The sequence below is a fragment of the Podarcis melisellensis genome (genome assembly GCF_964234715.1).
Source record: "Podarcis melisellensis genome assembly, chromosome: 6".
NCBI lineage: Eukaryota > Metazoa > Chordata > Lepidosauria > Squamata > Lacertidae > Podarcis > Podarcis melisellensis.
Window position 1 is genome coordinate 20,862,515 of NC_138538.1, and position 24,751 is coordinate 20,887,265.

The 24,751-nt window shown below is 38.6% G+C and overlaps 1 protein-coding gene across 1 annotated transcript in view; it reads right to left on the reverse strand.

Annotated features, from left to right (window-relative positions):
- Positions 1-24,751, reverse strand: part of NCOA3 (nuclear receptor coactivator 3) — a 98,594-nt gene that overhangs the window by 7,700 nt on the left and 66,143 nt on the right. The window contains 18 exon segments of the mRNA XM_081915474.1: positions 2-43; positions 823-1,010; positions 1,013-1,118; positions 1,978-2,149; positions 2,653-2,779; positions 5,648-5,884; positions 6,724-6,918; positions 8,638-8,776; positions 9,700-10,562; positions 10,908-11,293; positions 11,902-12,049; positions 13,030-13,167; positions 14,605-14,706; positions 14,904-15,092; positions 17,467-17,641; positions 20,320-20,420; positions 21,433-21,605; positions 22,976-23,083. Of these exon segments, the coding sequence (XP_081771600.1) occupies positions 2-43; positions 823-1,010; positions 1,013-1,118; positions 1,978-2,149; positions 2,653-2,779; positions 5,648-5,884; positions 6,724-6,918; positions 8,638-8,776; positions 9,700-10,562; positions 10,908-11,293; positions 11,902-12,049; positions 13,030-13,167; positions 14,605-14,706; positions 14,904-15,092; positions 17,467-17,641; positions 20,320-20,420; positions 21,433-21,605; positions 22,976-23,064 (3,570 nt within the window). The 5' untranslated portion in view covers positions 23,065-23,083.

The window sequence follows — 24,751 nt, forward strand, 5'->3', positions numbered from 1 at the left end:
TCTCCATTTTTATATCAAGTGCTTGACGAGTCTGATTCAAAAACTTCAGAAACAGAAAGCAACAGTGTGTAACAGAACCATGTCAAAATACATCAAACAGGTTTCTATAAAACCCATGCTACACTACAAACCTAGGCAAGAGTAATAATTAAAAAGAAGCTTCACTCAGTGTGGCTTATTAAGTGTGCTGAAAACACAACATTTGACTTCATGCCCAAAGGCGCATTCCTCCATTGTCTCCAAGGCAGAAGGATGCCAACAAGGGCCATAAATATACAAACCTAATCATTAACTTTCATACTGATACTTAATAGTGCAATTCAGAAAATGCCACTGTTTTCATCAACCAAATCCTCCAGCAGTATTTAATCTCAGAAATGATTATTACCAAACTGAAAATAAAGAGTACAATGATGAGGAATTGCAGGCCTGGTTCACATGTCATGGCAAGCCAAATTATGGCCTATCAGAACCATGCAAACGTGGATCCTTGTGGAGCTCACAGCACCTTTCCTCCTCTCTTGTCTTTTTTATTCCTGCATTATCATTAGCCAAGGTTTGGCCTCCGCTCTATCCATGAGCTGTAGCCAAAGCTGTAGCTCTATTTTAGGAGCCCTAATGGTTGCATAGCACCAGTTAAATCATAGTTTAGGCAACATCTTGACATGTAAGCTAAGTCTCTGTGTGTACAGAATATCAGGACAGGATAAAATAAATGAATGTATGTGTTAATGGGTAAGTGATATATTTCGTTTTCCTGCCCTTAGCAAAGCCAAAAAGTCTCCCTCTTCAGAAGGGAACTGAAAAATTGTAATTGTTTACCTGCTGCCCTTGAAGTCTCTGTTGGAGCTGCATCCGAAGTTGCTTTGGTGTGTTGGTTCTGGGCCTCATGACATTTGCTCGGGGATGCATACTTTGCATTGGAAAACTGCCCTGCTGATTCATCTGATTCATCACAGAGTTAAAGGCTGCCTGTTGGCCTTGCACGCTACTAAAACCCCCTGGCAGGGAGCTCCCTGGCCCTGGTATGGCTGACCGTATACTGGAGGCTTCTGGTCAATCATTACAGTAGATTCTTGGCCATGAAATGATTCTTGCTTGGGTTCCAAAGCTTGCCCCTTAAAAAGAATATAGAACGTGCCAATATTTCACACTCTGCAGCAGTATATTAAGAATATTTTATACAAATTTTATATTTGAAAATCTGAGCTGTGTGTGTGGGTGTGGGTGGGTGTGTAGCCGGCAGTGTAAAAAACATGGCAAATGTTCAGGAGACACACTAGTAAGCAAATGGTACAACAGTTATGAGACCCTGTTTCAGCATGTAACAGTTTAGGGATACACACAGGATTATCCAATAATCCAATGAAAATTGCCCAATTCAAAATTACATTGACAAAAATCCATCTCCTATGAGCAAGTTCTGAGTCAGGTATATTAAGACTTCATCACTATAATATTCAGCAACTATTCTACAACTACCTTTCTAAAGAAGATACCTGCACACATTAATTACAATGTAGTATTGTCACAAATTAAAAGGAAAATAAACAATTTTTAGATCAGAAGGCTGCTCTTGTTATGCTATAGGCAAACGTTTTCTCACTATGATTTTTTTAAAGGGGCACTGTAATACCATGTTTATAATCATATCAGGTCTGCATAATTTATAATCCAGGAAATGTAATGCAGGTCACCAGCAGTTGGATAAATCTTCTGTTTTTACAGCCTTTTTAAGGCTGCAAGAATACTTGCAGGCCACAATACAGAGAAGGTGGGCTATGTTCAGCTTGAGGTGAGTAGCAAGTTCTGGAGCCTATAATATATAAAATAAGTTCTTCTCATCCAATAAAAGAATGTACAAAGTACTGAGGAAGAAATGTACTAGGGTTTTTATCCCCCCCCCCCGCCAAAAATACATTTTAAGAGCATACAGCAAACTGAAAAATCTGCACTTCAAGAGCACTGGCAACTTACTTGATTTACAAGATCAGGAATTCCTAAGGCCCTATCAATTTCTTCAAGGCTTGTGACATCTGTGTTACTCAGCAATGTATGCAATTGATCTAGAAGAGCCCTTTCATCACTTTGGCCATCAACATTTGGAGCAGCATACAGAAGATCATCCAAAGAATTCCTAACTAGTTGCCTAGGAAAACCAAGAACACTGGTCAAAGAGTAGATAAATTCTCACAGCATACATAAATTGAAGTCTCCAGATAAGAATCGTATTTTCCCAGTGTACATAAGTGCAAAAATGAGATATGCCCAGTGTCATTTCACAAGTGAGCAGGAAGCTGGAAACTGAAAGGAGGACCCTCCATGTCAAAACATTTATCACCTTTGATAGATCATTACTATCCAACAAATCCCCAATAGAATGCCAAAGACTAAGATGGTAAACAAATTACAAATATGATGTAAGCATTTTCTTTGATGAATCACAAACAAACAAATAATCTGTCTAGTCCAGCATTCTAGTTCAGATAGGGGAAGTCGTATTCACAGTAGAGCCACTAAAATCAATGGACTTAACTAATTTTGTATTTAGATGAGTGTTTTTCCTGAATGATCAGGCTGTTCTGATACCATTTGTAGATTAAGAATAGGCTGTCAGTTAAATAACATATAACATTCTGAACCTTATTGTACCTGTTTTGTGAACCTCGAGGTCCTTGCTCCATGGACAGCATGTTGTCAGGCCATGCATTTGGATGGTTAGACGGTCCTTGATGTGCATAAGGATTCCCTCCCATACCAATATTAATTTCATTTGGCCCTACAAAATGAAACAAAACTAAATTTACTTTTAGAAAAGAGGTGAAGTTTTAGAGCAGCAATCCAACAACACAGGGCAGTGTACAAAAACAATGTATCACTATTATAAAACACAATGATAAAATATCTCAAAAAACCACCATACAACTATTTTTAATATCAAAATCATCGGTATTACTCTCACTTGAAGCCTAAGTAAAAATGTATGGCATTACTTTCAGAATGTAAGGTTTCTATTCAAATGGGATGTAAAAAGGGAGAAAGCTTCTTAACAGGGTGTTTATGTGTGTTCAACTAATAGTAGTTCCTTCCACATCTTTGAACTGTTGTAGACATGACAGCACCAGGATGCCCCCCCCCCCATTAAACTCGTATAGCAGTAACAAGGCAGCTGAGATAGGGTTGCCATACGTCCAGATTTCCCCAAACATGTCCAGGAATTAAATGGTGAAAGCAGCGTCCATGAGGAATTTTGAAAAATCAACAAAATGGCCAGGGGTTTTGTCAACAGAACCAGGAAGAGTGTCTGTTTTAGGATCGCTATTTGTGTTTTCCGGGTGAATTCTTGAAATATGGCAACCCTAAGCTGAGAGGTAGTGGTCTAAATTGTTTATCACTCTCACTGAATTTAAATGCTTTGCTTCCTTTAAGTCTACCAGTATCCAGCAACCCACACTGGAGCACTAGTTGCTCAGAACATGGTACAGATCACTGTGCAAACAGCCCAAAGCCTAAATGCTTCAAACTTTATTGCCAGTCAGTAGAGCATGAGACTCTTAATCTCAAGGTTTTGGGTTTGAGCCCCATGTTGGGTGAAAGCTTCCTGCATTGCAGGAGGTTGAACTAGACGACTCTTGTAGTCCCTTCCAAATCTACGGTTCTGTGATTCTATTACACTGGTCAACAACAAATTTGTTGTCTGCGTTTTTTCAGCTGATTTAGGATGAATCTGATGCGCTGAATCCAAAAATCACATTGGTTTTGCTCAATCAGGTCAAGTTTTTGAACTATGGCCACATGTCTTTTTTTACGTTTTTGTTCACAGGTACGCTTGTGTGGAGCATTTTAGAAGACGTTGGTGGGGGTAAAATGCCTTGTCAAATAATTGTTTTGATTGGAAATGATTATTTTAATGACAAGAAGTATTCAGGTCCGATAGTTCTGGGTGATTATGTCGAAAAGGGATCAGTTTGAAGTCATAAAACCTCAAAATCTTCCATAAATTGGTCCAGCAAAGCATAAAGTTGGGGGATCAAAACTAAGTTAATGGGGCAGCCGCCCCACGAAGTATCCTGATCTTCAATCAGCGCGTCATCCTGTAGCTCATTGTGATGAAATTCCAGTGCCTATCTTCGGAGAACTTCCTGACATTAGTGACGAAGATGCCTCCAGTGTTGAAGGACATGAAGAAGAAGAAGTGGTTCTTGAAGATGATGCTCCACATCCATTTTCCCAAAAGGAGTTGAATCTCTCTGACAGTGCTCGCATCAGCTTCCTCCGCAACAGGCATCAAGAGTACCTCCATTTTTTCTCGGAAGAGAAGGACTTGGTGTACTGTGCAGATATTGTGCGGCTTCTGCTCAAGCTTGGAGTGCCACAGTACGAACCCAAAGATTGGAGACTGTTCATTGACAGCAGCAAGCAATCACTGAAATGTGTTCTGCTACACAACGGCAACCAGTTTGCCTCTATACCCCTGGCTCACTCAAGTACACTGAAGGAGAACTATGAAGCGGTGAAGTATGTGCTGGAGAAAATTGGTTATGATCAGCATAAGTGGTTTATTTGTGTTGACCTGAAGATGGTGAACTTTTTGTTGGGACAACAGTCTGGCTTCACCAAGTACCCATGTTTTCTGTGCATGTGGGATAGTAGGGACCGTGCTCAGCATTACACAAAGAAGGACTGGCCTGTGTGGGAGGAATTGGTGCCTTGTAAAGAAAGGAACGTCATCAATGACCCTCTGGTGGACAGAGACAGAATACTCTTTCCACCGCTGCACATCAAGCTCGGCTTAATCAAGCAGTTCACCAAGGCTCTGGACAAGGATGGTGACTGCTTCATTTACTTGTGCCAGGCTTTTCCAGGATTGACCATGGAGAAGTTGAAAGCTGACATCTTTGACGGTCCTCAGATCCGTCAGCTCATCAGAGATCCAGAGTTCGGAAACTCAATGAACGAAGTGGAACTGGAAGCGTGGAAGGCATTTGTTCTGGTAGTGAAGAACTTTCTTGGCAACAATAAGGCAGAACTTGTCAAGAACATGCTGACTGCTTTCAGAAACTTGGGCTGCAACATGAGTGTCAACTTGTCTATGCAGAATTTGTCAACAACATGCTGACTGCTTTCAGAAACCTGGGCTGCAACATGAGCGTCAAGATGCACTACCTATTTTCACATATGGACCGGTTTCCTGAGAACCTGGGTTCAATGAGTGACGAGCAGGGGGAGAGATTCCATCAGGAAATGAAAGAGATGGAGACCAGGTATCAGGGTCGCTGGGACGCAGTCATGATGGCTGACTACTGTTGGACTCTGAAGAGAGACCTCCGTGCTGCTGAGCATTCCAGGAGTTCCAAGAAACAGAAGTTCAAGCCCTGAAGTTTGAAAAATGGTGAAGCAACATGCAATTTACGGGTACTTACCTTTATCAATGCCCACCATTCAGTTTACAGAAAACCTGACCTGATGGAGAGAAACGGATGCCATTTCCTGATTCGGCAGCGCAAAAATACCCTAAATCAGTTGTAGAAATCTAGACAACATTCAAAAAGTAAAAAATTGTTGCCCAGTGTTATCTTACCTATGTGCAGTGCATAAAACACAAATTATTGTGGTGTCCAATTAAAAAAGCATAGTAAGAACTCACTCATATGGATCATCTGCTGTTGGAGCATGGATCTGGTGCCAGGCATACTATTTGACCTCATGGGTAAGCCAGGCATGGGACCACCAACTGAAGATCTGGCAAGGGTTGGGTTGCAGTCTGGCCCTGGTCTTGGCATTGAACCAGAACTAATAGGTTCCATCCTGCTCACTTTTGAGTTTTGTAGGCTCCAGTCACTTGCTGAATGCTGATTCATAGGCATATTTCTGTTAGGTCCCCCTAGAAAATTAACGAATTTAAATACATATTGCTTTCCCTACAGAAAAACATAGCATACAATACAATTTGCTACAGTTGGCATTTTTATATCCACCCACTCCAAATAAGTTTTAGCCAGGACCCAAAGGGCTGCATATATCAGGGCCTTTCAGCCACCATTCATGGTAACATCTCAAATGTTCAACTGAGATATAAAACATTGCACAACAACGAAGATGGGTTGTTGTTATCATTGTGTATTTTTTGTGACAATGGTTCAATTCAAACAGAATGTTTGCTGTTTGCTGAAGTTTGCACTCACCAAAGTTTAAAAGCCAAAACATGAAGCTCTTGACTGCCCCAAGGTCCCCTGGACAACTTCATGACTGAGCAGAGATTTTAACCTGGGTCTCAGAGACCTTAGTCTGGTACTCTAACCACGTCAACACAGAGACGTGAACTTCTGAATGCACAGGAAACCCATGCTTTAGGGATGCTTGTCTGCTTCTATTTTCTATCTGCTCAGCACTCCAGACCCTAGGTGTGGTGGCAATGGAGGTAAAGGAACAGCCACAACAATGATTTGTCAATTCAGACACCACGCTCACCACACTTGGTGCAAGCAAATTTGCTAGCTCCTCACAAACCATGATTTGTTAATTCAGACATCACAACTAAACCCAACCCTACAAATGTTTTTGGTGAGATATGTGAATTGAGCCAAAAGGTCTAAAAAGCTTAGCTAGAATAAGCTAGTATAATACAATTGTAACAATTTTTATCGTAGTTAATAATTTACTCCAGCAAACCTTTGGGATATTGTTCATGAATTTTTTAAAAGTATGAGGAAATCAACAAACCCATATTGGTTCCAAAGTTTTCCTGATTTTCCATCATTCTTGGACTCCCACCCATCATGTTTTGCTTTTGTAGCATGGAGAATGTATTAACACTCCTCACAGACGGACTTGATCCCACTGATATGGGGCTGTCTAAAGACATGGCTCTGTTGAAAGGAGGACGGGTGGCCTGCATAGATTGGGGACTTCTCATACCTGTTGAGTAATTAAAATATAATTGTAACTGTACCATCTTTAAACCTGGTATTGATCTACCATGACAGATGTTTAGCATCCACTATAAGGTTATTTAATGTAATTTTAATAAAACCACAGAAATTGTATGTCCTATACGAGTCACTGATGGAGACTAATACAGAAATTATTCATCTGGATTGTTTGATCTATAATGTTTCAGACTGAGATGTTAACTTCCTATAACTACTTCCTATAACTACTTATAATTATTAAAAGAATATGGTGTATCTCTTTGGATCTGTACAGTCTCTGTTAATCTCAAATCTCTTATAGCTATATACAGAATTCGATAAAATGTTAGAAAATAATCAAAACCCTAACTAGAAAGGCAGGGGCAGGGGCGGAATCAGAAGCCTAATAAATTAGCTCTAATATGGTATGAGTACAGTTAAATACATATTAAGTTAACTGCTATCCTTAAAATGTAAATGTAAAGGGACCCCTGACCATTAGGTCCAGTTGTGACCGACTCTGGGGTTGGGCCGCTCATCTCGCTTTAGTGGCCGAGGGAGCTGGCGTACAGCTTCCAGGTCATGTGGGCAGTATGACTAAGCTGCTTCTGGCGAACCAGAGCAGCGCACAAAAACGCCGTTTACCTTCCCGCCGGAGCGGTACCTATTTATCTACTTGCACTTTGACATGCTTTTGAACTGCTAGGCTGGCAGGAGCAGGGACCGAGCAACGGGAGCTCACCCCGTCACGGGGATTCGAACCGCCAACCTTCTGATTGGCAAGTCCTAGGCTCTGCGGTTTAACCCACAGCGCCACCCGTGTCCCTGCTTAAAATGTAGTAACACATTATATTAAAAAAAAAGAATTCGGAATTTCAAGACAGATTTGATTATATATATTTATGAATACAAAAAAGTAATGCACTTTGCAAAAGGTCAAAAGTTTTAAACAAAATGGAAAACAAGTTAGACAACAGTTGAAGTATCTTCCCTTTTATCAAGTATTTTTTCTGTTTATGGTATTTATTCAATAACACAGTAACACAACGGAATAACACAAAAATCTGAATAAACAACATTTTAAATACTGATGCTCTCAACATACTGATTTTTTTTAAAAAAACATTTTTTTCATAGAAAGTTCAGAAAATACAACTAGATCTCTCTCTCTCTCTCTCTCTCTCTCTCTCACACACACACACACACACACACACACACACACAGGAAAACCATGATTCCCTTTCTTATCATAAAGTAGTACCTAGCTGTATGCTCCCAATACCACTTCTGATTTAGTTTACCTTTCTCAAATTATTTAGCTCATCAAAGCTGAACTTTCTGACCTATTGATTCATCTTATTGTGCACTCTGGAATGCACTGTTATTTGATTTAATAAGCATGAACAGCCTCCAGGAACAGCAGAAAGTGGTAGTATCAGGCCTGTTGATCTGCAGGCTCCCCAGTATTCGACAGTTGGTTTCTATCAAATCTATGCTTGCAACTTTAAACTCAAGGTTTTCTTGCGTTAGGTCTCAATGTTTATAAAGCTCACTATCAGACATTACAGAGGGTATCTACAAGGAAATTCTAGTCTACTTGTAGACAACAATAAAAACCATTTTTTAAAAGGCTAAACTGGGAACAAACAGAAAGAACGGCTTGAATGCCTTTAATCAACACAATGACTGTAAAGTAAAGTGGAATATTATGTCAAATAAACTTTACCCAGTGGTGCATTTCCTTGGCACAATGGTTGCTTATTCCCCATGTTATTTCCATTTGCAGACATTGGATTACTGCAAAAATCTGAGCTAGTTAGATCACCCAAAATGGCATCTAAATTATCCACCAAATCTCCACTCATCTGAAAAGAAAAAAAACATATAAAAACAAACTTAATTGTTTAGGTTTCTACTGAAAAAATCAGAAGCTGGTATGAGCTCAAAACTATGATGTCTTCAAAACTTACTACAAATTCTTAAGAGAACCAGCTAGAAGTCATGAAAATATTTGATCAGAGATAACTTTACTGATTTGGAGAGAAAGAAAAAGATAAAAACTTCATTTGCATATTCTGTAATGGAATATTCAGAAAATATTGTGGATGAATTTTTCAAGGTATCACTTAAGGCTAGGCCTGCAATGTTTAATTAACCTATTTGTTTATTTTAATCTCCTGAAAAATATGTCTTCAGTTAACATAATGGCAGCTCTTTCTTTTTTTTAATGTTAATTATTAAAAGTGGTCACCGATTAAGTCATGCTTAGTAGCAGTACATGTACTGAAATCAAATAATTTATTTCAGTCATAATTCTCATATGCCTATAAGTTTTAACAGGCTGATCCTGAGAATGGCTTGGGCTGCGGTTGTAACCACATCTACTCAGAAGTAAATCCTATTTAATTCAATGAGGCTCACTTCCAGGTACACAGGATTAGGATTGCAGCCTCAGTCAGCTATATTAATTATTTAAGGTGGTAAATGCTTAAAATACATGGGGGGCAGGTTCCTTCTTAAAAGAGGCATTCCATGTTCTCTCACGTATTGAGTGGAATACCTGCATCATCTAAAATCAGTGGAAAATTAAACTGGCACAATGTGAAATAATTTGTAAAAGCAACGTTTTAAAGATTGCTTTGATACATCATAGTTGGGAGTTCAGCTTAGCTGTGGTTTTCAGACTTACAGAAAGAAAGTGCAGGGTTCCATTCTAGGGGCTTATTTAGAAAACAAAAGTATACAGAGTCTTTTAATAGGGATTTTGCTAAACATTAGAATACTCTACCTCTTCAGTGGGTTCTGTTTTTATTTTCATCTCTTTTTCTTGACTTGAAGTAGTTATGGCAGAACTACAGCACTGCCCCATCTTGCTGTCCAAATTTTCTATTTTAGGTTTAATGTCTTTCGAAAGAGGATCTTTTACATCATCCTTGTCAAGCAAGTATCTAAGGAGGGCATGGTTTTCCTTCTTTTTAGGACTCATTTGTTCTTGCTTGACTGTTCCTTCGCCACAGGAAACAGCACTACTGTCATGGTATGTGTCTTTACCAGTAGCTTCAGCTGTGATTTTTGCCACTTCTGCTGGAGAATTACCATTCCGCAGCAATTTATGCAAAATCCTATGCTTCTCCTGCATGTTTGATGAAGAAGAGACCCCTCCAGATGTAGAAGACGAGACTCCAGATGAAGGGCTTGTGGCATTGGCAGTAGGTTCTTTGCAACTGGAGTCCAAAGGGGAGTTTGACAGTGAAGGGTGTCCCCTGTCTTCTGAGGAACAAGTTAGCAACTGGAGAAGTTTTTTATGCCCTTTGCTTTCAGGTAGTCCCCTCTGATCAGAGCCTTCAATGCCCTCTTCTTTGATTTCTTTGTTACTAAGGGAGTCCCTGCTGTTTGACTGACACATGGAACTCTCCACTTGGTTTTGCTCACAAAACAAGCCAGGAGGGCTCTTTGAATCCTGGTTACCCATTTTACTTTGCTGAGGAACATTCATATTTGGAGAATTGTCTAGTTTTGGACCTGGCGAAGAAAGAGTAGACAGAAGGGAAGTTCCAACTCCCTCACTAATCGCTTGAAGAGCACTAAGTGAGCTGCTTGAAAAATTGTTGTTGCTAGTGTTGCTGGCAGTTCCCATTGGAGAGTTCACACCTATATAAAAAGAGGAACACTAAGTGAGGTATTACATATTAACGAATCACTTAATTAAAAATACTTTGAAACATTACAGCAGAAAATATATACAGAGGAAGTTTTAAAACTGCCTCCCATAATTTCTGCATAACAATATTTTTCACAGTATTCACAGTAAGTCTGATTGCATTATATTGTTTTTTATGTTTACGCTCTAAGCTGCTCTGGGAATGATAGCTGAAGAGTGGATTATAAACAATGATAATCATCGCCATTTCTGGCCAACTGAATAAATAGTATCTGATTTCAGATGCTGAAACAAAAAAACAAAACACACTTTAAAAAGATACTAGAAATAATTACCTGCTACAGGAGAAAATTGATGTGAATTCACTTTTGGACTCCCACGATTCCTAGGGGATATCATTAAATTCTGTTGACTGGAAGTCATGCCTGGGCTCCCATGTGGTGGGCTGCTCATATTTAATCCATAGTTACTCTGATAAGGAGAAGACTGTATTCCTTGTCCAGAGTTCACAGGTCCCATGTTTCCAGGACCTCCATATCTAGCACCACTCATCTGCCCCATTAAGTTAGGATCTCCCATACCATAGTTCCTGTTCTGCAAAGGTATATTTTGCCCAGATGACATGTTCATGACTCCACTGACTGAATTTGTACTTGCAGTTGTAGATGTTCTGATGTTCTGTCCCATTGCACTGGGATTTGGTCGATATCCATTTTGTTCTCTGAAACACACAGCATTGGCAATCAAGCTTGGCACAGTGGATTAGTAATATCCATGTTTTAAAAGATCTTATATGTTCTTCTAGGAATCAATGCACAATACTGGGTTGCAACAGCGGAACACAGGAGCACTGCCATATACACTCATCGAGCTCATAGAAATTTATGGTGAAATTTAAAATTCTTCCTTAGCCCATTGTATTAATCTTTTTATCAACATCAACAAGGCACAGGAAGAGCACAAACTGTATTTCCAAGTTGTATACTCTACTAATTTTCTTGATAATAGAAAATAATCCACCCTTAATGAGAACTTTATAGAAATTGTGATACATAAACACAATGTACCATGAGATGATGTGCCATCTTGTCCTTGTCCGAAGAGATAAAAAAGGGTAGTGGGCATTTGCATGAAATTTGTATGAACTGAAACTTAACATTCAGCAATTTTATCTTCCTGTTATATCTGACCAAATAAAATTTAACAATGCTCATGGGTTAAAATTCTGCATCTATTGTCTCTTATACTGCCCTCTAAATGTTTTCATTATGTTGGTTCACATTAGACACATATGATTTTGGACCTGCTAAAACAAATTATTGATTTCACCTTTGAAGAAAGTGAGTGGAGATAAACCCATGCCGGTCATTGGTAACAGGGTTCCGGAACAATTTACTTTTTGTTTGTGCTGTCACTATTGTTCCATCAGCTAAGGAGAACCGATAGAGTGGCGTTTCAGCAAGACCTTGCATATAAGCTGTTAGGAAGAATAGAAACTATTAGTACTGAAGCAATCTGCTTACATTTCCCATTCTAGAAACAGAAATAAAACTCACACTACTTCATTAACTACTTTAACAAAATGGTCACTTAAAAAATAAAACATACACTTTGGAAAACCCAAAGCTTCGTGAAATTCTATTATCAAACTTGTGTTTGAGTAAAATTTATATTCAAATGTGTCCTGTTCCAGAGACTTTAGTAATTCAAGAGTGTATGAGTTTTTAGATAATCACCTGTCTCAAAGCAATGAAAACGAGAAAACTTTCTCCCAGGTACTTTTACCTGTCACAAAAATCAAACCAACATAATTTCCAGGGCTGATTGGGGTAAATGTAAGGCTGTATGCTGGGAAAGTGACCCAATTCACTCTCCTCACCGCAAAAGAAACCACAGCTAACCATGAACCTGATGCTAACCCCATGCTCATGTGTTATTAAAACCAAACTAGCTGCGAGTGGCAATATTTTGTATTGCAGAGCCTAGGGTTTCATTAAAGAGTAGGGGAATTACATTTTCATGTAATATTTTGGGCTGTTCAGATACATTCATCTATTTCTCTCTCACACTTTTTCTCAGTAAAACAGCAGCCCAAAATATTGTATGAAAATGGAATTCCCATACTCTTTAATGAAACCCTAGGCTCTGCAATACAAAGCCTTCACCTACTTTTTCTCACTTGTTTTACTAAGATAAGTGTGAGATAAATAGGTGAATGAATCTGAACAGCCCAAATTTAGTGTTTTACTAACACTAAATAGTATAACAAATTAGTTATAATTATTAATGAGCCTAATATAACCAAATGGTGTATACAATTTAATTTTTTACTGTAAAAGCATTTCCTAAGAGATATATTCATTGTGTTGATTTTAATTTGGTCCTACATGTAGAAGCAAGCAGGAAACAACTTTGTACAAATTAAATAAATTAGCATTTAGAAATGTGTGGTGTTACCTTCATGATAGTGGCGTTTGTTTGACCAGGGCTGTCCTTCATTTTGACATAAAAATCTCTGAATACAACGACGAATTGTATCTTCAAAGCCAGGTCTCATGGACCTTAGAGAATTTGTATCTATGTTAACAAGTTTACCTGTCAATCAGAAAAATGCTTACTTGATATAAAATATGTAAAACATAAAAGCTAACAACAATAAAATGAGCATAGCATGGTTAGCAATGTTCTTTGGCATTAATGTGAAAGAAAGAGTAAGAAAAAAGAAAGACTAGGCTGCAAACACAGTAATTTCAGATATGCACACAAATCCATTCTTTGAATCCTACTCAGGATTCAAGCTTTTTGCCTTGCATACAGCGAATATGTCAAGGTCTCAGCTTGAAAGACCATGTACATGTGAGTGGTCAGTTCTTTACGCAAGGTAAGAAGGATGAACTATTTAAAGAAGCACCTGGAGACTCAAAAACAGTCTTCCCCAGATAATCTGGATCCTCATTAATAGTCAACATAACTCCTGGAACTAAATACCAATGAGATATATCCAACCTAAACCGCCCTGAGACCTCCGGGTATAGGGTTGTATATAAATTCAATGAATAAATAAAAAGAATAGATAAACCCAAAACTGTTCCCACAAACAACACATAGCTATATTACTAGGTAAACATTTTATGTATTTTGTACTTTTCATTGCTTTAGAATTGTCTGGTTTTACATTGTTTTACTTATTTTATTTGATCTTGTTATGTTGCTTTGAGACTCTTTGTTTTGTATAAAGCAAATGAAAAATGCTGATAATGATAATCACCAATTAGGAAAAATCATAGCAGACTAAATTCAGCCCGAGTAGCTTTATGTTGACAACTCAATATCTTTTGCTGGTTAAGATGGAAAATTCAATCGGCAGTTTTAGCTCTATGCTCCAGATTTAGCCCAGTTCAGATTATTTTCTCCCTTACCTTCTTCCAAGGCTGGTGAGAATAAGATTGTTCATACCTACAATTACCGCCAGGCACACTTTTCCTGTGAATACCCATGTGTGGGCGTTATATTTGAACTGGGTGTTACCTGTGTAAAATCCCAAACCATGTGCTGAATCCCAATATTTGGGAGAAAGGGAATTGACTCTTTGTATATTGGATTTTACAACACAATCCTATTTATAAGTTGGTTTTCAACTACATGTCTCTGTTATGTATTCAAATATTACATCCATGCATGGATATTCAGGGTGTACAACTGCACATGCCCAGCCTCACATGCCCCTGTCCTGGAAGCTGCAATCTCCATTTACTTACGCATGAAGGGACAATGTGGGGGCTGAGTATCATCCAAACCAGGCCTTTATTTTGTAGAGAACAAGTATAGCTAAAATAAACAAACTAGGGGCGGGAGTTATTAAGAAAAATACAAGTAAAACCTACTGAAATATTAAGTGCCTTGGAGGCTCTAATTCTAAATATATATTTTTTAAAAAACTCTAGGCAAGCAATTGTAAAATAACTGCACAAAACATGCTTGTGATCATTTACATTGAATAGAGTTCATTAGTTATTTATATAGCTTACTTACCTGAAAGGTCATGTCTAGTAACAAAGCTCTCTGTATTTGGTGAAAATACCCTTTCTACTGCCGAGATACGGCGTGCCACACATATCATGCAGGACTGCAAATCTGCAATTCAAAACATTTTATGTTACATTTATAAATAGCTTGAGATTTAAAGAAAACAAAAGCTTTCTGTTTTATTAAGCAATACAAATACTGACATTTTACAAAAGGCACTGACTGAACACAACTGATCACATTATAAATAAAGTTGTACTTAAGAGATAAAAAAATCAACAGCCACATCAGCTGCATGCCATTACCTTCACCTTCTTCCAGCATGGCTCTTGGTTGTGATAAAGCAAAACATTGCATGGTTTCAAATCTTTGATGTGTATCTTGGTTGTTCCCTACATCTTCCAGAAGATCATGTACAGTGTTAACCATCATGCGACAATTAAATGTATGACTCTTCTGTCTAGGTGCTTCATTGGTCCAAGAAACTCCATTCACTAGTGTACACACAAATTTAAGAAATATATAATGTTTGAGCAGAATAAGACTTTGCACAAGTTATTAGGTAAGACTGCATTCCTAAGCATGCTTGGAAGAAGTTTCACTAAACTCAATGGATGCCTCTCCTATGACAGAAATGTTTTTTTTAAGTGCTACTGAAGAGGGAACACATTCTACTTTCTCACATATCAATAACAAAGAAGCAAACACTAGAAAGAAAGCAATGGTGCTAGCTATATAGCAGCTACATTTAAGGTATGAGAATTTAATAGTAGATTTCTGTTAATTAAAACAGTAAATGGAATAGTAGCTTATATTAAATTAAACAGTTTTGAAAGATACTTTTGTATGCTTTTAAAGAAAATTGGCAGTTATATATAAGAGGGCAAATGTAACAGTGAGACATAACGCTAGTATTTTCTGGAAAACTTAAAATAATTTGACAGAAAAGCAGCATATAAATGCAATAAATAAATTAAAATGTTTTTAAAACAGTGGAAACTAATTCAAATATAAAAAGGAATACTTTGCTTAATAATAATCATCATCACTTTTAATTTGTATACCGTCTTTCTATCTTACAATACCTAAGGCGGTTTACAAGCTGAAGAAACAAAGAATGTACACCTTATAACAATCTAATGCAATACAAAAATGCATTAATAAAACATAACATTAAAATAAGCAACCTACATCAAATAAAGTAACATTCAACGATCATTAGACTAGTATAGAATAATATTAAATATAAGCATATAAAAATTAAACAGAAATCCACTCTTAACAATTACAATAAATAATTTCTAAACTACAATCAATAAAACAACAGCAATCAATAAAACAACAGCAAGTGCATAAAATAATACAATACAAACTGAGAAGCAGAGACTGGAGGGTGGGGCAAGACAGGTGGAAGAAGGCCTTGCCTGATGAAGTCTCTCCCCTCACAGTTCTTCCTCCAGGCACGGCTTTCTTATAAGGACTCCCAGGGTTGGAGGGTGGGGCAAGGCAGGTGGAAGAAGGCCTTGCCTGATGAAGTCTCTCCCCTCACCACTTAAGGACTTAAAGGCTATATTCCTATTTAAAATGGATATCTACGGAAAATAAGAATCTGAGGTGGCTGTCACCCCTGGAGGCCAAGGCCCGAAAAAGACCCAATATGGAGGCCAATTGGCCAAAGTATTGGGAAATATTAGAAAGAGACGGAGACAATTGGAAATTGCAGAGTCTAGAGAAAATGAAAGATAAAGTGCGAGACTGGTTACACTATGCTCAGATTAAAGAAGTGTTTAAGAATGATAAAAAGTTAGGATTCCAGGTGGAGAAATCGAAGTTGGAAACAGAATTGTTAGAACCTAAGACTAAAGTACTTTCAAAAATGTATAATTTGCTGCTGAAATGGAACACACAAGACGAAATGGTTAAATCGGCTATGATAAAGTGGGCACAGGATATTGGGCATAATATTATGTTTGAAGATTGGGAAAGGTTGTGGATCACTGGGCTGAACTTCACTGCATGTAATGCTCTGAAGGAAAATGTAATGAAAATGATATATAGATGGTACATGACCCCAGTTAAACTGGCCAAAATATACCATTCGTCTGATAATAAATGTTGGAAATGTAAGGAAAATGAAGGAACATTCTTTCACCTCTGGTGGACTTGCCCTAGAGTGAAGGTCTTCTGGGAAATGATATACAATGAGCTGAAAAAGGTGTTTAAGTATACCTTTACCAAAAAACCAGAGGCCTTCCTTCTGGGCATTGTCGGCCAGAATGTGTTAAAGGAGGACAGAACATTTTTTATGTACGCAACAATGGCAGCAAGGATACTCATCGCTAAGAACTGGAAAACTCAAGATCTACCCACACTGGAAGAATGGCAGATGCAGCTGATGGACTATATGCAACTAGCTGAGATGACTGGCAGAATCCGAGACCTGGGAGAGGAGAGGGTTGAAGAAGACTGGAAGAAATTCAAGATTTATCTACAAAAGTATTGTAATTTGGTTGAATGTTAACAAGGATGTCAGAGCAGAAATAATTGTCTACCATCAAATTAGATTTGAGCTCAATGATAAGGGAAATAAGGAAAGTATATATTCCTTTTTGGAGAAAGGAAAAGACTGTATTTAAATGAATGGATTTAAGATTGTAAACAAAATGATAATTTGCTTGGAAACAATTTTATAACTATGTAAGTGGGAGCGGGAGACGTGAGGGAGTCCAAAGTAGTAATGAAAAGATGTTAAATAACCAATGTTGTTTATTAAATATGCATGTGTATTAAAAAACCTTAATAAAAATTTATATTAAAAAAAATGGATATCTACACAGTAACAAACCCAAGTTTTAACAAGCTTATTACCTGTAGATTTTGGTAAATTTTTAAGAAAATCCTTCCGGTCCTCTTCATGCAAGATACTGTAAACACTTGTATTAACCAGGTCCTCTTGTTTATATTGCAAATACTGAGTGACATTTTCGGATACAAATACAATGTTCCCATCTCGATTTACTACGAATAAGAAGCCATCTAATGCCTAAAAACAAAATCATAGCAAATTATCCAAGTATACAGACTTTTATATATGTGAAAGATACAGAAAATAAAGGCACACCAATCTCAGACAGCAATCTTTTGGGGGGGGGGCGGTCCTACATGTCTTTTCAGAAACAAATCATAATTAGTTCAATGGGGCATACTCCCAGGTATGTGTGTACAGCGTTGCAGTTGGAATGGGGAATAATGCATAGATACATGTAACAATGGACACACATACATGTAGTATGCATGCCTAAGTATAAACACATCTCTGCTGAGTAACCTGGAAGAAAACTCTTCTTCAGAAGAACATGAAGGAAACAACAAAAAGTCTAAGGATTAGAACTTAAAATTGTGCCTGGAAACATACAGCAAACATAAATATTTAAGGATCAATCTTACATTATCCCTGCAATCTGCACCCAAAATTCTAGCACTGTTTATGCACCAACTGAAGTTTCTGAACCGTCTTCAAAGGCAATCCCATGCAGACGATATGACAGTAATCCAATCTGGAGATTACCCAATTTGTTAGACTAAGAATCCAGTTTTGGTTACAAGAAAGGAAGTTCAGGAAGAACTTTTGACAGTAAGAGTTGTTCAATGGACTCCTTCAGGATGTTGTAGACTCTCCTTCCTTGGAAGTTATTAAGCAGAGGTTGGATGGCCATCTGTCATGGATGCTTTAGTTGAGATTCTTGCATTGCAGGGTGTTGGACTAGATGACTCTTGGGGTCCTTTCCAACTCTATGATTCTATGAATGTTGCTGTTTCGGTTGAAGACAGTGCATCAGTTTCCAAAAAAGAAAGAAAGGATGCATTGCTTACTTGTCTACCAATCCCTCTAGGCTTCTGCTCATGCAGCGAGCATGTTGTTGTTGTTTAGTCGTTTAGTCGTGTCCGACTCTTCGTGACCCCATGGACCAGAGAACGCCAGGCACCTCTGTCCTCCACTGCTTCCCGCAGTTTGGTCAAACTCATGCTGGTAACCTCGAAAACACTATCCAGCCATCTCGTCCTCTGTCGCCCCCTTCTCCTTGTGCCCTCCATCTTTCCCAACATCAGGGTCTTCTCCAGGGAGTCTTCTCTTCTCATGAGGTGGCCAAAGTACTGGAGCCTCAGCTTCACAATCTGTCCTTCCAGTGAGCACTCAGGGTTGATTTCCTTCAGTATGGAGAGGTTTGATCTTCTTGCAGTCCATGGGACTCTCAAGAGTCTCCTCCAGCACCATAATTCAAAAGCATCAATTCTTCGGCGATCAGCCTTCTTTATAGTCCAGCTCTCACTTCCATACATCACTGCTGGGAAAACCATAGCTTTAACTATACGAACCTTTGTTGGCAAGGTGATGTCTCTACTTCTCAAGATGCTGTCTAGGCCTGTCATTGCCCTTCTCCCAAGAAGCAGGCGTCTTTTAATTTCGTGGCTGCTGTCACCATCTGCAGTGATCATTGAGCCCAAGAAAGTGAAATCTCTCGCTACCTCCATTTCTTCCCCTTCTATTTGCCAGGAGGTGATGGGACCAGTGGCCATGATCTTCGTTTTTTTGATGTTGAGCTTCAGACCATATTTTGCGCTCTCCTCTTTCACCCTCATTAAAAGGTTCTTTAATTCCTCCTCACTTTCTGCCATCAAGGTTGTGTCATCTGCATATCTGAGGTTGTTGATATTTCTTCCGGCAATCTTAATTCCGGCTAGGGATTCATCCAGCCCAGCCTTTCGCATGTTGAATTCTGCATATAAGTTAAATAAGCAGGGAGACAAAATACATCCTTGTCGTACTCCTTTCCCAATTTTGAACCAATCAGTTGTTCCATATCCAGTTCTAACTGTAGCTTCTTGTCCCACATAGAGATTTCTCAGGAGACAGATGAGGTGATCTGGCACTCCCATTTCTTTAAGAACTTGCCATAGGTTGCCATGGTCGACACAGTCAAAGGCTTTTGCATAGTCAATGAAGCAGAAGTAGATGTCTTTCTGGAACTCTCTAGCTTTCTCCATAATCCAGCGCATGTTTGCAATTTGGTCTCTGGTTCCTCTGCCTCTTCTAAATCCAGCTTGCACTTCTGGGAGTTCTCGGTCCACATACTTGCAGCGAGCATACCAGGCCATTATAATAAAAAATAAATCCATGGCCTTTTAAACCGTGTGGAGGGTGAGGTGGTTATTGCGTCTGTTTGTTATTGTGTTATTATACTGTAAACCATTCTGTGATCTTCAGATGGAAGGCAGTATAGAGATTTAACAAATAAATTTAATAAATAATAAATGGGAAATGGGAAGCCTGTGTGTGCCTCCCATATTCCTGCTCTGTCCATGGACCCTATGCTCTGCTTGACTGGACGGAATGCTGTAGCCAATGGATGGGGAACCTGTGGTGTTGTTGGACTCTAACTCCCGTTAGCCCCAGCCAAAATGACCAAAGATCAAAGATTATGTAAGTTGTAGCCCTGCAGCTTCTGGAGTACCACAGGTTTCCCATTGCTGCTTTAATGTTTAAAGTTGTTTAAAACATGTGTATCAATTACCTTTGCAAGAAACTCTGAAGTATTTGATTGCAAAGGTTTGTTTTGTTTCCTGTGAAGCCTGCGTAAGACTATTAGTATTTATCAAGTGAGGGGGGAAATGTTGCTGTAATATATACTGTTCAGTACTTGTAATAGCCTATAGACTTGCCTGTAACAGAAGAGGTCCCAATGAATCCTTATCAATAACCCCTTGACCTGTTGAAGATACGTCAGCCTTCTGTACATCGTCATCAGTGGAAGCTGTTTTTCCTAAAAAAAAAAATAGAGCAAATTTTGAAACTTGTACTGCATGTAAGTATTTTTTAAATGTCTGTCATATATATCAAGCATTCTCTAAGATTTGCAATGAAAATCTAATGCGATTGTAGAATTAATGGCTGTTATTTTCACAATATTTACATCTCAGAATGTTTCTATTTCTCCTTGCTATGGGAAAAACACACCCAGTGCAACACTCAAATCCTTTTGTTGCTATTGGCATCTGTCTTGAGACAATGAAATGTGTGTCCAGGGGTGAAGTCAAATCATTGCGTTAGCAGCATCAAAGTGACCTCCCAGGGGCGCAAGCATGGACAGTGTGTATGGAGGTTCTGGGCTGCCCAGATGACAACCCCTCCCCCCAGACTCGCTGATGTGGTCCCAAAGGAAAGCACCAGCTTGGCTGCAGGAGTTGCTGGAAGGAGGGGTATATGGAGCTATTAATCTAGCATCCAGGATTGTATCATGCCTTGGATTCACATGCTCCCTCCACCATCCCTTCTGTATTCTTTACTTGCTCATCTAACAAATGCAATGTGACTGAGCAGGGGATAGACATTTCTTTGAACATGGGAAGTGCCTAACCTTGCAGGATAGAACTTTGGTTCCTGTGCTTTCTAACCAGTTCAATAATTGAAGAAAGGGATCTGTTAGCCTGAAACCTCCCTTCTGAATTCATTGTGAAGACACTTTTGGATCCTCAGTACCATTCTGACCTTTTATTCTACAGTGACTTGCCCAAGACCATGAATGTAAAACTAGAATTCAGTTTAGGAAAATTTGTCAATCATTACTTCATTTCCCCCCATTATAGTTCAATAATATTCTATTTGCAGAAAACTTTGCTAAGGTAAACTCACAGTCAACATTCAAGCAGTTAATACAGAAGAAAATGTAACAACATTTTAAAGCCTTATTTAAAAGCTAGATTTAAACATCCATATGTGATAACCTGAAAATAGAATATAATTTCTCCCTTGTAATATAAGAAGTCAGGACTTGCCTTGCTCCTTTATCTGCCGTATCTGTCTAACAGTTTCCTTTAAAATTGCACATTTATCCGGCTTGACATTGAAATTGTCAATGTCGCTCAGATTAGCAGAAATCAGCTCAGCCAGTTCTTCAATATATTTACTTTCCTGTTCACGTCGACGTTTCTCTCCACTGCAGATCAGACTAGAAAAAAGAGACAACATTTTAAAGTAGTTAAGCCTAATTATTATATGATCTTCTTTCAAACCATTTATTTATTCTCAAATTGCTAAATGTTCAGGTATGCACTTCTCATTCTAAGTTTAAATCACTCTGACTGTGACTTTTGTGTCACAGTAAGCCATATTTAATGGTTTGCCATCAATGTGCAAATTCGCTCCAGCTTCTCTCCACCTTGCTAGTGAGCAGGGACAACAAACTATGATGCACAATATGAAGCTAAGGTTTGTTCTTGGCTTCCTATTGCGGTTTGTTTGGAGCAAACATCCAGTCTGGATGTAATGGTAAGAAAAATATTGTGGGGTTTTTTGCTCTCGCTAACTAGCTGGAAGTGAAGTGGGAGCACTCTTTGAATTCATGTTAAACCATTAACCATGGCTTACTACGATGTGCAAATGCAGCCAACCTGTGCACAGAAAGGTGTGTTACAAATGTAATACATCATAGGTAGCCAACATGGTGCCCTCCAGACTATCAGCATGGCTAATGATCAATGATGATGGGAGATGTACTCTAACAACATATGGAGGGCACCATGTTGGCTACCCACTATACATATTTATATGGTCAGCAACTGGAGCTCACTAAGTAAAATCCACCAACCTTAGAAATGCCAACTTCCCTCCCTCTTTCCATTTGTCAATCTTGGGCAAGTATCTTCCAACAGCCACTATGTGTGTGGGGAGAGGCTGAGTTACTAGTCCATTACCCCTCACTCACTTTTCAAAGTAATCCACTAGGAAAATTAGTGGCTGAGTAGGGATATACACCAATGTTGTTGAAATTTCACATTAATAGGAAATCAATAGAAGAAGGGCAGTAAGATATAGTGGGGTAAATATATGCAATGAAATTTATGAGAAAAAACTTCTATCAGGAAGACATCAGAATAGGATAACTACTCAAAAACGCCCAGCATTGCAAGGGACATCTTGCATTTGGAAAATGTTGAGTGGTACAGGCACACAAGAACAGAAGGTGAATACTGAAGGGAGAAGAAAAACATGTTATTGTACCACTATTACTTTTTGATTTAAGCAATATACACCAAATTACATATTTATGCTTTTCTAGGGCCCTTTTTTAAAAAGTATGTATTCCCCTCCAAATTAAAAATTAATTAACAAATCCTGCCTCTAAAATTGTTTATACAACTAATTTTTCCTGCAATGATATTATTTGACTGTTTCACATACACCAATATCAGAATGTTAGGCATGTCACCAACTACAATCTGGCACTAAATGCCAACACATCAGTTTTAAATACTGAAAAAACCCCATTCACTATTTGTAAACAACCCATAATAAAATAAAAAAATTAATACTCTCTACCCTGGTCCCGGGGTATCACAGGGCAATGGCTTGCGTTTTCTTGAATCACTGGTCATGCTGTCCAAGGAGTTCTCCCCTAATCCACTCATTCTGATCACACATCAGCAACTGAAACAGTCAAGGAGTAACCAAGTTGAAATTTTCTCATGAACTAAAAAACAAAGGTGTTCAAAAACAATAAAGTTAGGAACTTAAACTTTTGTAATGTTGGGGTTGCAAGTGACCCGAAGATCATCTAGTTCAGTGTTTTTCAACCTTTTTTGGGCAAAGGCACACTTGTTTCATGAAAAAAATCACGAGGCACACCACCATTAGAAAATGTTTAAAAATTTAACTCTGTGCCTATATTGACTATATATAAAGTAATTCTCTTGAATAGGAATCAAATTTTTCCCACGGCACACCAGGCAACATCTCGCGGCACACTAGTGTGCCACGGAACAGTGGTTGAAAAACACTGATCTAGTTCAATGGTTTTCAAACTTCATTCCAGGGCATATTAGGCATCTTCAATGAAAATGGATTTCAAATATGTCCATCAGTGAACATGAACAGTATCCTATAAAATAGCATAACCACCAACTTCCTATTATTTCTGTTTTAGATCTCATGTTCACAGAAGGATTGTGTCACATACCAACTGGTTGGCTGAACAGACTGTTCAAGAATAGCACTGCCATTTGCCCGGCAGGTGCTGCTTTTAGGATGCCCTCCCCACCACCTTGCCACTGAGTAATGAGACGGTGCCTAAGAGCCACCAGAGATACCAGCGTCCTCCTGGATGTTCTGTCATTTTGGATGTAGTGCTTGGTAGGTTCAAAGCAGAAGCTATATTCAAAGGCCATTGTAGTGCCCCCGTCAAATTACAGGGGTTGTGGGGCATCAGCAAGTTGGGATGGACACTCCAAAATTAGTTACCAAAGGCAGGGTCAATTGAAGGCTTTCCTCCAAGCTTACTTACTAAAGCAAAGGGCAGGGGGAGTTGGTGGAAATACACAGGGAAGAGCTGGGACGCTCCATTTGGCCACTGCTGTTATACTGTCTACTCTTAGATCATGATAGGCAACAGTGAGCCCAAACAGACCAGGCCTTTGTGAACTGTGCACACACCCCAAATCCTCAGCAACATACAGGGCTCTGTGTTAAGATACTTGGCATTGCAGACATGTTTATACCAAATATGTTCCCTGAAGGAAAAAAAGTTTGAAAATCACTTGTACAATTCAATCTTAAAGTAGGCTGCCAACTATCTTTTTTAAAAGCTGATGAAATTCTGTAATAATACTAGATATCTGTGTGCTTGCTTGTTTACGTAAAAACTACATTTCTAACCTTTAAGGCAAAAATTGCATTGCAACTGCAGCAGTGTAATGACCACTACAGTCTACAACATTAAATACGTTTTTCACTCCCATTTGTTTTAACCTCCTCCAAATCCGCAACAGGCATGGCTTCCTTCCCATATTAAACCATATCATCCAGATGTTGTAACATCCAAATTAAGAAGGAAGATACACCATGCAGAAAGCATGCACAGACTTAGTATACTTAAAATATAAAAAATGTATAAAATAATTCAGATGGCTCAAGAGAAAAGAGTATATGAGTTTGCAGTGGGGGCACTCCATCACCAATAATAGTTCTGCTATGAATTCTATTGTGTCTGTATTCAATCTGATGCCTCAGAGATTATTATGGTTTAAGATACAGGTTGATTTAAATATTTAAAAGGAGTCCTTTCTAATAAAGCATTATTAACTGGGAGTGGAATATTAA